The following is a 13,050-nucleotide window of genomic DNA, read 5'->3' on the forward strand; positions in this document are numbered from 1 at the left end:
CTTGAGTTGGGTTAAAGGAAACACCAAAATAGTTTTGAGTTTCTGATGATCATTAAACATTGTTTTTGTGTCTGGTTTGTTCTCAGATGTTCAGCCTGTCGCCTATGAAGAGCCCAAACATTGGTGTTCAATTGTCTATTATGAATTAAACAATCGTGTTGGGGAAGCTTTTCATGCATCTTCTACTAGTGTGTTAGTAGATGGATTCACAGATCCTTCGAATAACAAAAGTAGATTCTGCTTGGGATTGTTGTCAAATGTTAATCGTAATTCAACAATTGAAAACACTAGGCGACATATCGGAAAAGGTAATTTTGTCATTTTCCTACATTCAGTTGAATTCAGTTGTTTGTTGTGCTTGCTATGTACCCTGCATTATGTAAGGGCATACAAAGAAGCTTAGGGCATGGTCTTGCCCCAGGTTGCAGATACAGAAGAATGTATTAAGTAGAGATGTACTCAGACTTATTTTGTTTATCCTGCCTATTTTTCTTCATAGTACTTAGGATCTGAAGTCATACTATTCTGTGTTTTTTCATTTTCAGTCTTAACTGAAATACAAGCTAGACAGAAATTTGCATTGTTCATAACAGTATCTTTAGTAATTAGAACAATGCCTGGCTCATAGTATATACACAAGAAATATTTGTAAAATATATGAAGGCTAGTGAAGGATTAAAATTTTTGAATTATGATCTTTGTGGAATATTTTGGGTTGAGATGACTTGTAAGAATTTCCATTATGATGGAGAAACAGGGTTACTGGTAGGAAATCCAGTTTGAATGACGTAAGTCTTCAGTGGCTTCGCTACCACTCTGCCCACCTTTTAAATTCAGGTAACAGGGTTCTATTTATAATTCATCCTCCAAGACAGTTGCCACAACAAACAAGGAACTTTTCACATTGCAGTGAAATTGTCTCATGCCTTAAGTGGTCAGAGAGGAAACCTGTCCCAGGAAGGGCTGTTTGCCTATCTTTGAAGTTTTGTTTTTACTACTTTCCACTTTTTGCTTCTTTGACCTGAGAACGTCTTAGGAACAAAAGGTAAATAACTTTAATTGTAATGTGATTTCTTACAGAAGAGACTCAGAAAAATACTGTGTCCAAAAATAAATTGGAAAGAAAGTTTCCATTCTTTTCTGACTGAACTATTAACTTGCTATGATTTTTTAGGTAAAAATGCCCCACTTCTATGCATTGATTTTTCATTCTACAGTAGGATAATTTAAGAGAAAGCTTGGTGAATTCTTAAATACTAGACTCATTTTACCCTTTTTTTCCCCAGTATATAGTTCTAGGAGCCTTTCTTCCAGGGGTCATTTTTATTTGCTCAGAAACAGAACATACTTTTTAATGTCATAGCCTGATACCAGTCTGTGAATCACACATATGTACTACAATGGTCTTTTTACTACATGCAGTAGTGAAAAGTTGGGAACAACTTAAGCTTTAGCTATATAGTTTGAACTTTTAAATAGTGAACATTCATATATTATTTATATATTTTTTAAAATATCAAAAACATTTTTTAAAGGAAAATAAAGTAAATCTGCCATTTAAAGACTCTTCCTATAACCTGAAATTATATGACTTAGCTTGCTTTCTTTTTTTTGTCAATGGTGCAAACCCTTCCATTAGCAAAAAGAGTGCAAAACTCTTGCCAACCAACTAGTCATGGTGGTTGATAGCACTGAACATTTCTTTGAAGGGATTCATCATAAGGTGCCTTCTTGGGGGATTTTTTTGGTCATTGTTTCTCTCATAGAGATAATGAAAGATTGTTGGAAAAGGGGGGAAAAAAGCAACTCTGAGAACTGATAACCTAATATGCTGCCAACCTGAGACTTAATCATTTTAGATTTAAGCAGACACTCAGTTCAGTTCAGTCGCTCAGTCGTGTCGGACTGTTTGTGACAGTCCTTCCCTGTTTAAGTCTTAAGTCTTAGATATTTGAGGATCATTTTAGATTTAGGCAGACACTCAGTTCAGTTCAGTCGCTCAGTCGTGTCGGACTGTTTGCGACAGGCTTCCCTGTCTATCACCAACTCCTAGAGCCTGCTCAGACTCATGTCCATCGAGTTGGTGATGCCATCCGACCATCTCATCCCCTGTCATCTCCTTCTCCTGCCTTCAGTCTTTCCCAGCGTCAGGGTCTTTTTCAATGAGTCAGATCTTCACATCGGGTGGCCAAAGTGTTGGAATTTCAGCTTCAGCATTAGTCCTTCACATGAACATTCATGCAGACATTAGCCTCGACTATCTTCAGCAACATAAGGCCATCTAGTGGTAGTTTCTGTTTGAAGACTTGCTCTATAGTAGCTATTTTGTCTGTACCTCATGCACCCTCTTCAGTTTTATTATACTGCTTTGTTAAGTTGACTCTTGTAATTCCTGTATTTTTAAGGTGTTCATCTGTACTATGTTGGTGGAGAGGTATATGCAGAGTGCCTCAGTGACAGCAGCATATTTGTTCAGAGTAGGAACTGCAACTTTCATCATGGCTTTCATCCTACCACTGTCTGTAAGATTCCCAGCAGCTGCAGCCTCAAAATTTTTAACAATCAGGAGTTTGCTCAGCTTCTGGCTCAGTCTGTCAACCATGGATTTGAGGCAGTATATGAGCTCACCAAAATGTGTACCATTCGAATGAGTTTTGTCAAGGTGAGTGGGTTGAGACCTGTAGCTTAATTTGAGTCACTGTAACATGTAACATATGTATTATATGTCTGTAGGTTATAATTTTTAAAAGTCTGTGTTAAATGAAATATAGTAATTACTTCTGACCTGATTCAACTGGTTTCTAAAGAAAATTCTTAACTTTATAACTTAAACCACATGATTGGTTTGTGATTTTATTTTATAATTCAGACATTATAATAAAATGCTTGATATTGGTATTGAATAGGGGCTGAGTTTATAAAGAATTTCAGTTAAATTTTAGCTAAATTGCTAAGAAGTATTTAATATTAAAACTGCTTTTTAAGTTCCTTTACTTTCAGCAATTTCAATTATTACTAGATCCCTTAGGTTGACTTAAAGAATTCATCACCATAATAAAATTATTTTTCCTTGTTTTAAGCTCTGTTATTAAGGATTTGCAAAATTGAAAGAACTTTTCGAATTTATCATTTGCTCTTGGCCGGATTTTATTGGCATTGCAAATGATCATTCATGAGCAAAATTTAGAAAGAGTTTTAGTGATCTCTTTTAGCAACCTGTAATGTATCCACTTGTTCCTTAAGGATTTAGCCAAAGAAGAGTAATTGTCAAATGCTCTGTGTAGGATTTTTTCTTTCTGGCCCACAGTCCCACAGCCCAGTGTTCCTTGCTGCTTGTTATAGGCCTTTTTGTTGCAGCAGTTTATCAGTAGCCCTGAAGGCATTTCCCTTCCCTGTTATAGAAACATGGCTTTGCATGTTTAATCTAGTTCCCCACTCCATCCTCATCACACCCCACTTGATTTTCCTAGGCAAGGACTACTGTAAGCAGTAAAGCAGAGAACTTAATACATCCAGCAAATAAAAGTGAAAAATTCTGTTTTATTCTTTGGAGTTTTAGGCTACAGTGGTGCAGCTCAGTTCATCCCAGTAGTGTCCCATCTTAAAGGATGATGATATATCACTGCCACTTTAACTGCATGTGCATGCATTGATCAGTTTTACAGTGCCTTATCTGATGTTTTTAAAAAAACCTAAAAATTAAAATTTTTTGTTAACAAAATCTGATGTGAACTTACATGAGGCTACATATGGGTTTTATTTATCCATTAAAGAGAGACTATAGCTCATTGCAGAATTGTTGATGTTTTAATTATGAGATATTGCACCATTACTAACTTTCTAAAAATTAAAAAAAAAAAAAGAATTCTGGAACGTATCTTGCCTCCAGGATTTCTGTTAAGGGATTGTATGTTATGATGATGTAGCTGTTGTTTTGCTTTTAATTCCATGGTGAATACTAAGATTGGTTTTGAGAGTTTTCCTTTCAGGTTACATTCTGTATATCTCTAATGTTAAAGTTTATTTTTTGTTAGCGTGTGAAAATTGGTTTAGACTGGTTAATGATTTAAAAAATGGCTTGTTGTTTTATCTGTTCATTTTCATAGGGCTGGGGAGCAGAGTATCACCGGCAAGATGTTACCAGCACCCCATGTTGGATTGAGATTCATCTTCATGGGCCTCTTCAGTGGCTAGATAAAGTCCTCACTCAGATGGGCTCCCCCCTAAACCCCATTTCTTCTGTTTCATAGTGCAGAACTATTCTTTCTCAGTTATATTATTAGTGGACTTATTTTAATTTTAGGGAAACTTCCAGTACAGATACTGTGAGCTTACATGGAAAACAGATTTTACAGCTTATTCTTTTTCTACATAATTGTGACCAATACATTTGTTTTTATGATGAATCAACATTTGTTTGTATTCATGTTCATGTGATTAACTCTCAAAAGTGTTGTGAAAGGTGCAGAGTAAGTATTGTGCCCCGGTTCAAAAGTTTGGCATTGATCTTAAACTGGAACATACTTTTGCCTTATTGTCCCAACAGTTTTTTTATTTGTGAAATTTTTTTTGGAAAAGTAATGCATCACATGATAAAGAATTTTAATAGTATAAGAGGGTGTCCAATGAAAGTCTTCTGTTTTAGCCTTGATTCTGAAGAACTGTGCTTTTACCAGTTTCTTAGTCCCACCAACTTTAAAAAAGTATATATCATTGTTTTATAAAAGCATATGGTAGGGACTTAAAAGAAACTATAAAAAATCTTTTATTTGAAGGAACACTATGCACTGCTCTAACAAGTAGTGTTCAATAAAAGCCGAGTGATAATTTTCTAAATGACATCATAAAATTTACATTTAATACAGCTAAATGTCGTCAGTGTGTTGTGACTCCACTCAGTATATCTTTTGTAAAACTTTTCCTTTTTTAAAAAAAGTTACTGCGAACAGCAGATCTCCATTATATGTCATTTACTCACGTCGGTTGTGAGTTCTGCTTCATAGCTGGTGACAGTGCGCGCATGGCCTTGTTCAGCTGTGTTTGCTGCTTTTGGCCAACATTGCAAGAACTCTAATTTTGACATGCATTAATCTTTTATTTTGCACTTTGATGGGTGACAGTTTTTAGTGTAACCTTTGTGAAACACACTCTAGTGACTTGGACTTAAATGCTCATCCTTGCTTCCTTGGTACCCCTTTTGTATTAAACACTGCAATTTATAGATTACAGTTATAGAAAGTTATTCTTTTTCTAGCTTTTGTTGTATTTTCAACCTAGATTATTAGACTGTTATCCTGTAGCTCCAATTTAAGGTTTCTTTTTAATTCCCTGCAGTTTTATGGATGATATTAATATTGGAAAATCTACTTAATCCCATTGCTGTTAACTTACATCAGTCTCCCATGCAGGAACCTGTGTCTTATAACCATAGGAGCCTCTTCAGTCTGGCCCCAACAATGAGGCCACCTATCTGATGTATGAATCAGTCAGCAGTGGTTATTGAGCTAGCTGGTTTGAAAACATTCACATATCAAAGAATACAGACTGTTCTCTCAGTTACCATGCATGCTCTTCCATTTTTTTAAGAACCTATGTGGATGCTAGTCTCAACAATCCTTAGGGAGGAAAGACACAAAAACTCTAAAATATTCTTTTAATCAGCCATACGTAAGGGCTTTGAGTGAAGGACTCATAACCTCTTTTCCTAAGAAACAGTACAGTGGACACTTAGTTATGGCATGAAGAACAAAGATGTTACTTTGGGGGGGAAAATCACCTAATTTACTTACTAGAAGAAGCTTATTTTCCAGTGTCTTTTAAAAATACATGGAGCCATGTCCATCTTCTTTTTAAAATGTTAGTTTCATTAGACTTTCTTCTTTGCCCTTTCTGCTTTTATGAGGAAAAAAATGCATTTTTGAGGAAAGGAGAATGCAGTTTTTTGTTTTCCATAACATTATTTACTGCTTTTATAAAGTGCAGCCAACGGATGGTTTTAGTTTTATCAGATGCAGTGCCATTCATGTTTCAGCTCTCAGTCCTTTGCTAAGTGAAAATCTCTTGACAGTAACCTGAGCCTTAAACATCAGTTTTATACGACGTGCATTCTCAGTCTTCCAGAACTGTGTCAGCCACACAAAAGAGGATTATTTGCTTAGTGATAGAACTTAGCCATTTACATCATTGTAAACTTAGCCAGGTTCATGGCACAATCTTTGAAACACATTTGTAGAAAAACCACCTAGAGTGACTGGCATATGCATGTAATCAGCATCAGTGGGCCTGAACTGATGGAAACTGTTGTTTTTATTGATGCTTTCAACTGAGTTAATTAAAAATTGTTTTTATTCATATAGCAGCCTTTAGAGTTAGCAAGATTTTATGTGATTGGCTTTTTCTGTGTTTTCTCTAAGGCGTTGTGTCTCATGAATGACAGTACTGAAGCTATTAACTGATAAGAGTTTCATGGAAAAGTATCAGCCTGTTGTATTTCCTAAAAGCTGTTAACTCCACACCCCTGGGTTTTACATGAAAACTTCATTCAGTCCAGCTGATCCTGTAATTCTTGAGGATGCTCAGTACAGGAATGGATGGAAAATAAAAATTAGCCAGTGAGATTAAAAAAACTAAAATTTTACCAATGAGAAAAGTACCTCTGAAAGAAACCATTTCATAAAATTACAATTTTAAGTTTTTATTTAATCTCCAGAATGGTTTATAGTCAAATTTATGAAAGCATCATCACACCCAGAATAATCTTATTTTATAGCATTACAACATATAAATATATGCCAACTGAAAAGACAGAGTCTGGGGATAATAAAACTACAACCAGTTTGGTAAATGCAAAAAAGAGGAATAGAATCAAAATTAATCTCAGTAATGTATTAAAGCAACAAAAATATACTGACTGGAAAAAAAACGACAGAATTAAGAGGTGCATTTGACTACTATATCTCTACATAATTACCTGGCTTAAGTTATGGAATATAAACTAGTAGGCATGTTATTGATCTACTGAAGTGAACTGCTTTTCTTTAGAGAAAATTTAAAACATCGATCTAAATGTCAAATGTTTACAACAGAGTATAAATCATTTTTTCCATTCTCTTGTTATGTAAGTAAACTATGATAATAGAATTGGCTGGGTTTCTGAGGTGAAATCCACAGTAAGATTACTAGATAGTTCAGTAAGTTATACCTAACAGTATGAAAAGAGAGTATAGCTATTTTATACTTTTCATAACATTTGAGAGGAAGACATTCTTTTAGGATGGAAAATGATCAGTAAGTATTTAGATCTGAAGTCTCTTGTCAAGATAAGGACTGGGGCTCACATTATGTAACCTTCAGTATTATCTTAGAGTACCTGGAAGAAACAGTTCCCCTGTCATAGTGTTCTTTTAAAGGAGAAAGTTTATGCAAAAGTGAAATCATGCCAGTAACAGAGAACCTCTAAATTCAAGTTTGATAGTACCTGTTTGAGTGTTGTACTTGCGTTGCAGAGAGCATCTAATATTCCGGTTTAGATCCATTTCTTTATACTTTGTCTGGTTGCTTGCTTAATGTTACTTTAGGCCATTATAACTCTCCCACTTAAAATATATTAATATCTTGTATATTTTCTGAAGAACGAAACATCTTTTTATAATTGTTAAATTTAACTTCTAGTGATAATTAAAATTTTGGACCTACTAACTTAGAAGAGGCTCAGAGCTTTTCCTTATCTTATTATAATAGATTCTTACTTAAATCTCTCTGGTAGGAATTATGAATGTGTCCTCGTTATAACCCATCAAATAAGCAAGAATCTTTTAAGATAGTAGACAGCCTGATGGTTTTAGAAGTTTTTGGTGATTTTTATTGGCGGGAGTTTTCCTAAGTATTGGTTTATGGACATTTCTTCAGATACTAGCACAGCATTTCTTGGGTGGTAATCTCGGGTTTGATGCCTGTCTCCCTAAGAGAGTAGCATTTTCCTCACTAACACAGGTGGGACCCTGAGGAGGTTTTCTTCTCATAGAAGATGCATGTGTGGAGAGAGAATCTGAGGCATTTCTTCTGCGTAAACAGTTCTACCTGCTAAACGGAAAGGTGGACAGTTCTTTGCAGTTCACTGGATTACAGTTTAGCATGTCCTAATTACAAGAGGTAAGAGTATTTGTCAAGCCTTTGTTATATTGGATTTTTCATAATAGAAACTTCTCTTTTAAAATGAATTATTGTAATTGAAGTGTTACTTTAAAATTGGATGATTTACAGAAACCAGTGAGAAGGATTAAGTATCAATTTTTTTTTTTTTTTTAAAGAAGAGCTTATGCTGTAATATTTGCTGGTAGTAATTGCTGTAAAACAAGTGATGAGTTGTTTTACTGAAAAGATCCAGGCTCAGAGCAGGATTCTTCTGTTACTTATGACAGAGTGAAAAAGGTCTGTTTGGTTCTCATCCAAATAATTCAGTTCTTAAAATTCTTAAAATTTTAAATTGTTGTAAACCATGGTCCTTTAAGGATTCATTTGAGGATACTGTTTTTTAAAAGTTTGAATTTTTGTGTAGAGGTAGTTTTTTTTGTTTGTTTTTACCCCATCGATAGATAGTGCCTTCTTAATACTAGCTGGTGTTAGCTATAACAAAACTCCAGTGAGGCCAAACAATCCCAAATAAAGAAGAAATCTTTTATTAGAGTCAGAAATCTTTTATGATAGTCTAATACCATTGAAGATGATGTTGCTTTGATTTATTCATAAAGTATTTTAACTGTAGGGACTCTTGAAGATAATAGTTGGGCAGGTGCTTTTCTTTTCAACATGGTTGGTTAAAGTTGCATTTTGAAAATCGCTTATATTAAAATTGAGTAGGATTGTAATCATGAGAAGTGGGTATATATATATGTAATCCTGCCAGTGTTCTCTTAAAAAGATACTTCATATGAGGATAATAAAGACCAAACCAATGGCTGCACTATAGGTCTGCTTCTTACTTGTCCTTGTTCTCCTTCTGTTTATGTTGTAGAAAATGAAATTATAGCAACATGCTTCAATTCTGTTATCATTTTGATACTTAAAAATATGTATTAGGTTTTACTATATTGCGCTTTTCAAAGCCATAACTCTTTTAAGAACTTTGTTTTTGCATATTGTTTGCTAATACTTTATTTTAATAAATCTCAAAATCTGCTTAATGTGTGTTTTTGTTTGTTTCGGGGGGCGCTTCTCTTTTGATTTGACATTGTTTTGTTGAGTGGAGTCTTAGAAACAATGAGACTCAGTTTCTGTGACCAGCTGTGTTATCCGTGTTTGGGCACTAGTGATAGAAAATGAATATACAAACCTTTCCAGCCAGCTTGAGGTTTGCTCGGAGTAATCAGTATGTTTTATTCTGTTTATAAGAGAGTTGATGTGTTTTTCTTTGTTAGTTTAGTTTTGTTTTGTTTTGAAAAGGGATTTGAATCTAGAGTCTGGGATTTTTTAGTTTAACCACTAATTTCCCTTCTCTCGCCCTATCTAAAATTAAAGGTCTTGACCAGATGATTGAGAGAGAGAATAGCTCTTAGCTTTGGAGTCTGCCTGCCTGCATTTGAGCCCTGGGCCTCAGAGCTTTTTTAACTCTGTGCGCTTAGGCAGGTTGCTTAACCACTCTGTGCCTCAGTTTCCTGATCTGTAAAGTAAACGTCTACTTGTAGGATTTGGAGGAAGATTAAATAAAATAATACAAATAAAGTTTTTAAAACAGTGCCTGCCACATAAGTACAGTTTTATCATCATCATCATCTCTTAAATTTCTGCTACTTCTTTGAATCAGAGGAATTATTTCTGATGCTACTTGACCTTAGTATTGGACAGGCCAAAAAATTCATTTGGTTTTATTCTGTAAGATGGCTCTACTAGTGCCTCTCTTTAACGTCATTCAAAACAGTTTTGTTAGATTGTATTGTGAAAACTGTCATATCAGCATGCATTTTAAAAAACTTACCAAAATTGGTAAGATTTTGTGTGAAGTGAAGGTCACTTGGTCGTGTCTGACTCTTTGCGACCCCAGGGACTATACACAGTCCATGGAATTCCTCAGGCCAGAATACTGGAGTGGGTAGCCTTTCCCTTCTCCAAGTGATCTTCCCAACCCAGGGATCAAACCCACGTCTCCCACATTGCAGGCGGATTCTTTACCAACTGAGCTACCAGGGATGCTGAAGTTTTTGTGTAGCTATTTTAATATTGAAAATGGATGGGGAAAAGCAATGTTTTCAGTGTATTATGCTTTATTATTTCAAGAAAGGTAACTTGAAAATGCAGCTGAAACACACACAAAAAAATAATAATAATTTGTGCAGTGTATGGAGAAGGTACTGTGACTGATTGCACTTCTCAAAAGTGGTTTGTGAAGTTTCGTGCTAGAGATTTCTTGCTGGATGATGCTCCATAGTTGAGTGGACCAGTTGGAGTTGATAGAGATCAAGTTGAGACATTAGTTGAGAACAGTCAGTGTTATACCACCCGGGAGACAGCCTACATACTCAAAATATCCCAGTCAAGCATTGAAAATCATTTGTACCAGCTTGGTTATGTTAATCACTTTGCTGTTTGGGTTCCACATAAACGGAAAAAAAAAAACAAACAAATGACTTTATTTCTGCATGGCAATTCTCTACTTTAAGGAAAATGTTTCATTTTTAAAACCATTTGTGATGGGCCATGAAAAGTGGATACTGTACAGTAATGTGAAATGGAAGAGATAGTGAGGCAAGCGAAATAAACCACCACCAACCACACCAAAGTATGGTCTTCATCTATAGAGGTGATGTTGTGTATATGTAGGATTGGAAGGGAGTCCTCTCCTGTGAACTTCTTCCAGAAAACCAAGTGATTCATTCCAACAAATACTGCGCCCAGTTAGACCAACTGAAAGCAGTGCTCATGAAAAGCATCCAGATCAAGTAAAAAGAAAACATAATCTCCCATGAGGATCACACAAGACCGCGTGTTTCAAGGATGACCAGGCAAAAGCTGTGCAGCTTGGTCAGCAAGTTCTGATCCATCTGCCATATTCACCAGACATTGAAACTTCCATTATTTCAGTCTTTACAAAATTTTCTCAATGGAAAAAATTTCCATTTCTTAGAAGACTGTAAAGGGCATCTGGAACAGGTCTTTGCTCAAAAAGATAAAAAGTTTTGGGAAAATGGAATTACAAAGTTGCCTGAAAAATGGCAGAATATAGTGGAACAAAACTGAATATGTTGTTCAATAAAGTTCTTGGTGAAAATGAAAAAGATGTCTTTTCTTTTTACTTGAAGAAGTGTTTCGGCCAGCCTAACAGATTCATTCTGATTCCCCACTTTGTGAATTAGCCTTTTCTTTTTCCTTAATTTTCTCCTTTGGAAAGAAATTCAGAATCACAGATTAGTTTGTCATCCCCACCAAGTGCCTACTTTTTAACCACCTTCTGTATTGTGTATACAAGAAATATAAATTCATTCTAATTAGAAAGGGATAGTGAAAATCCATGTGTCCCCACTAGAAAAGCCCAAACTAAATGTTTTAACCCAAAGGTATAAATATAAAAGCTCTTATTATTCTCTTTAGAGAAAAGCCTTCATCAAAAGAATCCATATCTGCAAATCAGTTTCTTCTTTTTTTAAATTTTAAGTGTAAGGCATTAGTAAGGTGTTTATTAGCAACTTCAGTGGCTGTTTTAGAAGCATATTTTGAAAACACTTCTTCTGGCAAAAAATAGTGAGAGGTGCTGGCATCTCTCAGATTTAAGATAATTAGTTTTCAAATTGCCATAGCTAAAACAGTTCAGGTGACAGAGGGATCAGTTGTGACATCTACTCCAATTTTCTTTTAGACACTAGACTCAAGGACTAACTATTGCTATTCTATATTACAGTAGTTTTGATGCAATTCATATTTTATAAATATTTATAAGGCAATCAGTGGGCTTTAAGAAAGTAACTTCCCACCATTTAACATTTTAAATATTACTGTTTTTTGTTGTTAAATTTGTAAGCCTATTTTTATTAAACTGACTTGTTAAAAAAAATTGTGTTCTTTTTATCTAAATCACTTTTTGTGGTTGTATTTTAAAGGGTATGGGGCTATAGGGGAAATATAAAGAAGAGTTTTTAGCAACTGGTTTAACCATCTTAAAATTGCATGGGAGTGGACGGAGAATTTAGGTTAGTGGTTAAGATTATTATCCATATTGTTCCAAAAGGATGTGTGTATACTTCCCATGAGAGGTGTTTCTTGAGGCAGTTTTTTGATTTGGGGATGGATTTTGAAAGCCTTCTTACACTTTTTCTTAATCTCTTACCCTTTTCCTATCACCTGCTATTTCATTTAAATAATACTTTTATCTGAGATAAATGCTGAGTATTTCAACAGTACAGAAAAGTATGAACTAAAAATCCTAAACCAGTAGTAAACCACTAAACATCTATTCGTGTAATCTTGCAACCTATTCAGGTAGTCATTCTATATCAGTCCTGTCCTTTTCTTTGACAGAAGTTTAGTTGATTGTGGGTGACACTCTAGCTCCTTCTTGGAAAGAGTTCTCAGAGAAACTGATTTGGCTCCAAAGTTTTTCTTGAATTCTGTATCCCCAAGAGAGCATTGTCCTCTGAGCTATCTCTTATTTTGTTGAATGGCAGAGCTTTCCAAAACATATTACATCAAGCTTAACTCTCCAGATATTTTAATGAAACTGCTGAAGTGACAGAAAAAGCCAATTGGGATTAATCTGGGAATGCTTTCAAGAAGGAAAATAAAGACTTTGTAAGAAAAGGAGAATGAAAAAAATCTTTTTTCATTCTCCATCGCATTTATCACCATCTAACATCCTACATGTTTTATTTTCTTACCCTGTTTATAGACTGTGTCATCTCATGGGAATGTAAGCTGCAGCCAGACATGTGTTCCCACTGCTAGGACAGTTTTTGATATATCACAAGCACTCGAATATTTGTTGAATGAATGATAGTACTGAAACCAGATGTGATTTTTTTTAATACTAGAATTTAGCTTTAAATTATATAATAAGACAACACT

The 13,050-nt window shown here is 34.9% G+C and overlaps 1 protein-coding gene across 3 annotated transcripts in view; it reads left to right on the plus strand.

The window, feature by feature from the left end:
• The window catches only part of SMAD5 (SMAD family member 5), a 73,518-nt gene extending 64,341 nt beyond the window's left edge, over positions 1-9,177 (plus strand). For all 3 annotated transcript variants that reach the window (XM_043912842.1, XM_043912841.1, XM_043912840.1), the window contains exons 5-7: positions 87-308; positions 2,406-2,662; positions 4,107-9,177. In XM_043912842.1, coding sequence (XP_043768777.1) covers positions 87-308; positions 2,406-2,662; positions 4,107-4,250 — 623 coding nt within the window. In that variant the 3' untranslated portion in view covers positions 4,251-9,177. The remainder of the gene's footprint in view (positions 1-86; positions 309-2,405; positions 2,663-4,106) is intronic.
• The last annotated feature ends 3,873 nt before the right edge of the window (positions 9,178-13,050 follow it).

The sequence above is a fragment of the Cervus elaphus genome, chromosome 9 (genome assembly GCF_910594005.1).
Source record: "Cervus elaphus chromosome 9, mCerEla1.1, whole genome shotgun sequence".
Lineage (NCBI taxonomy): Eukaryota > Metazoa > Chordata > Mammalia > Artiodactyla > Cervidae > Cervus > Cervus elaphus.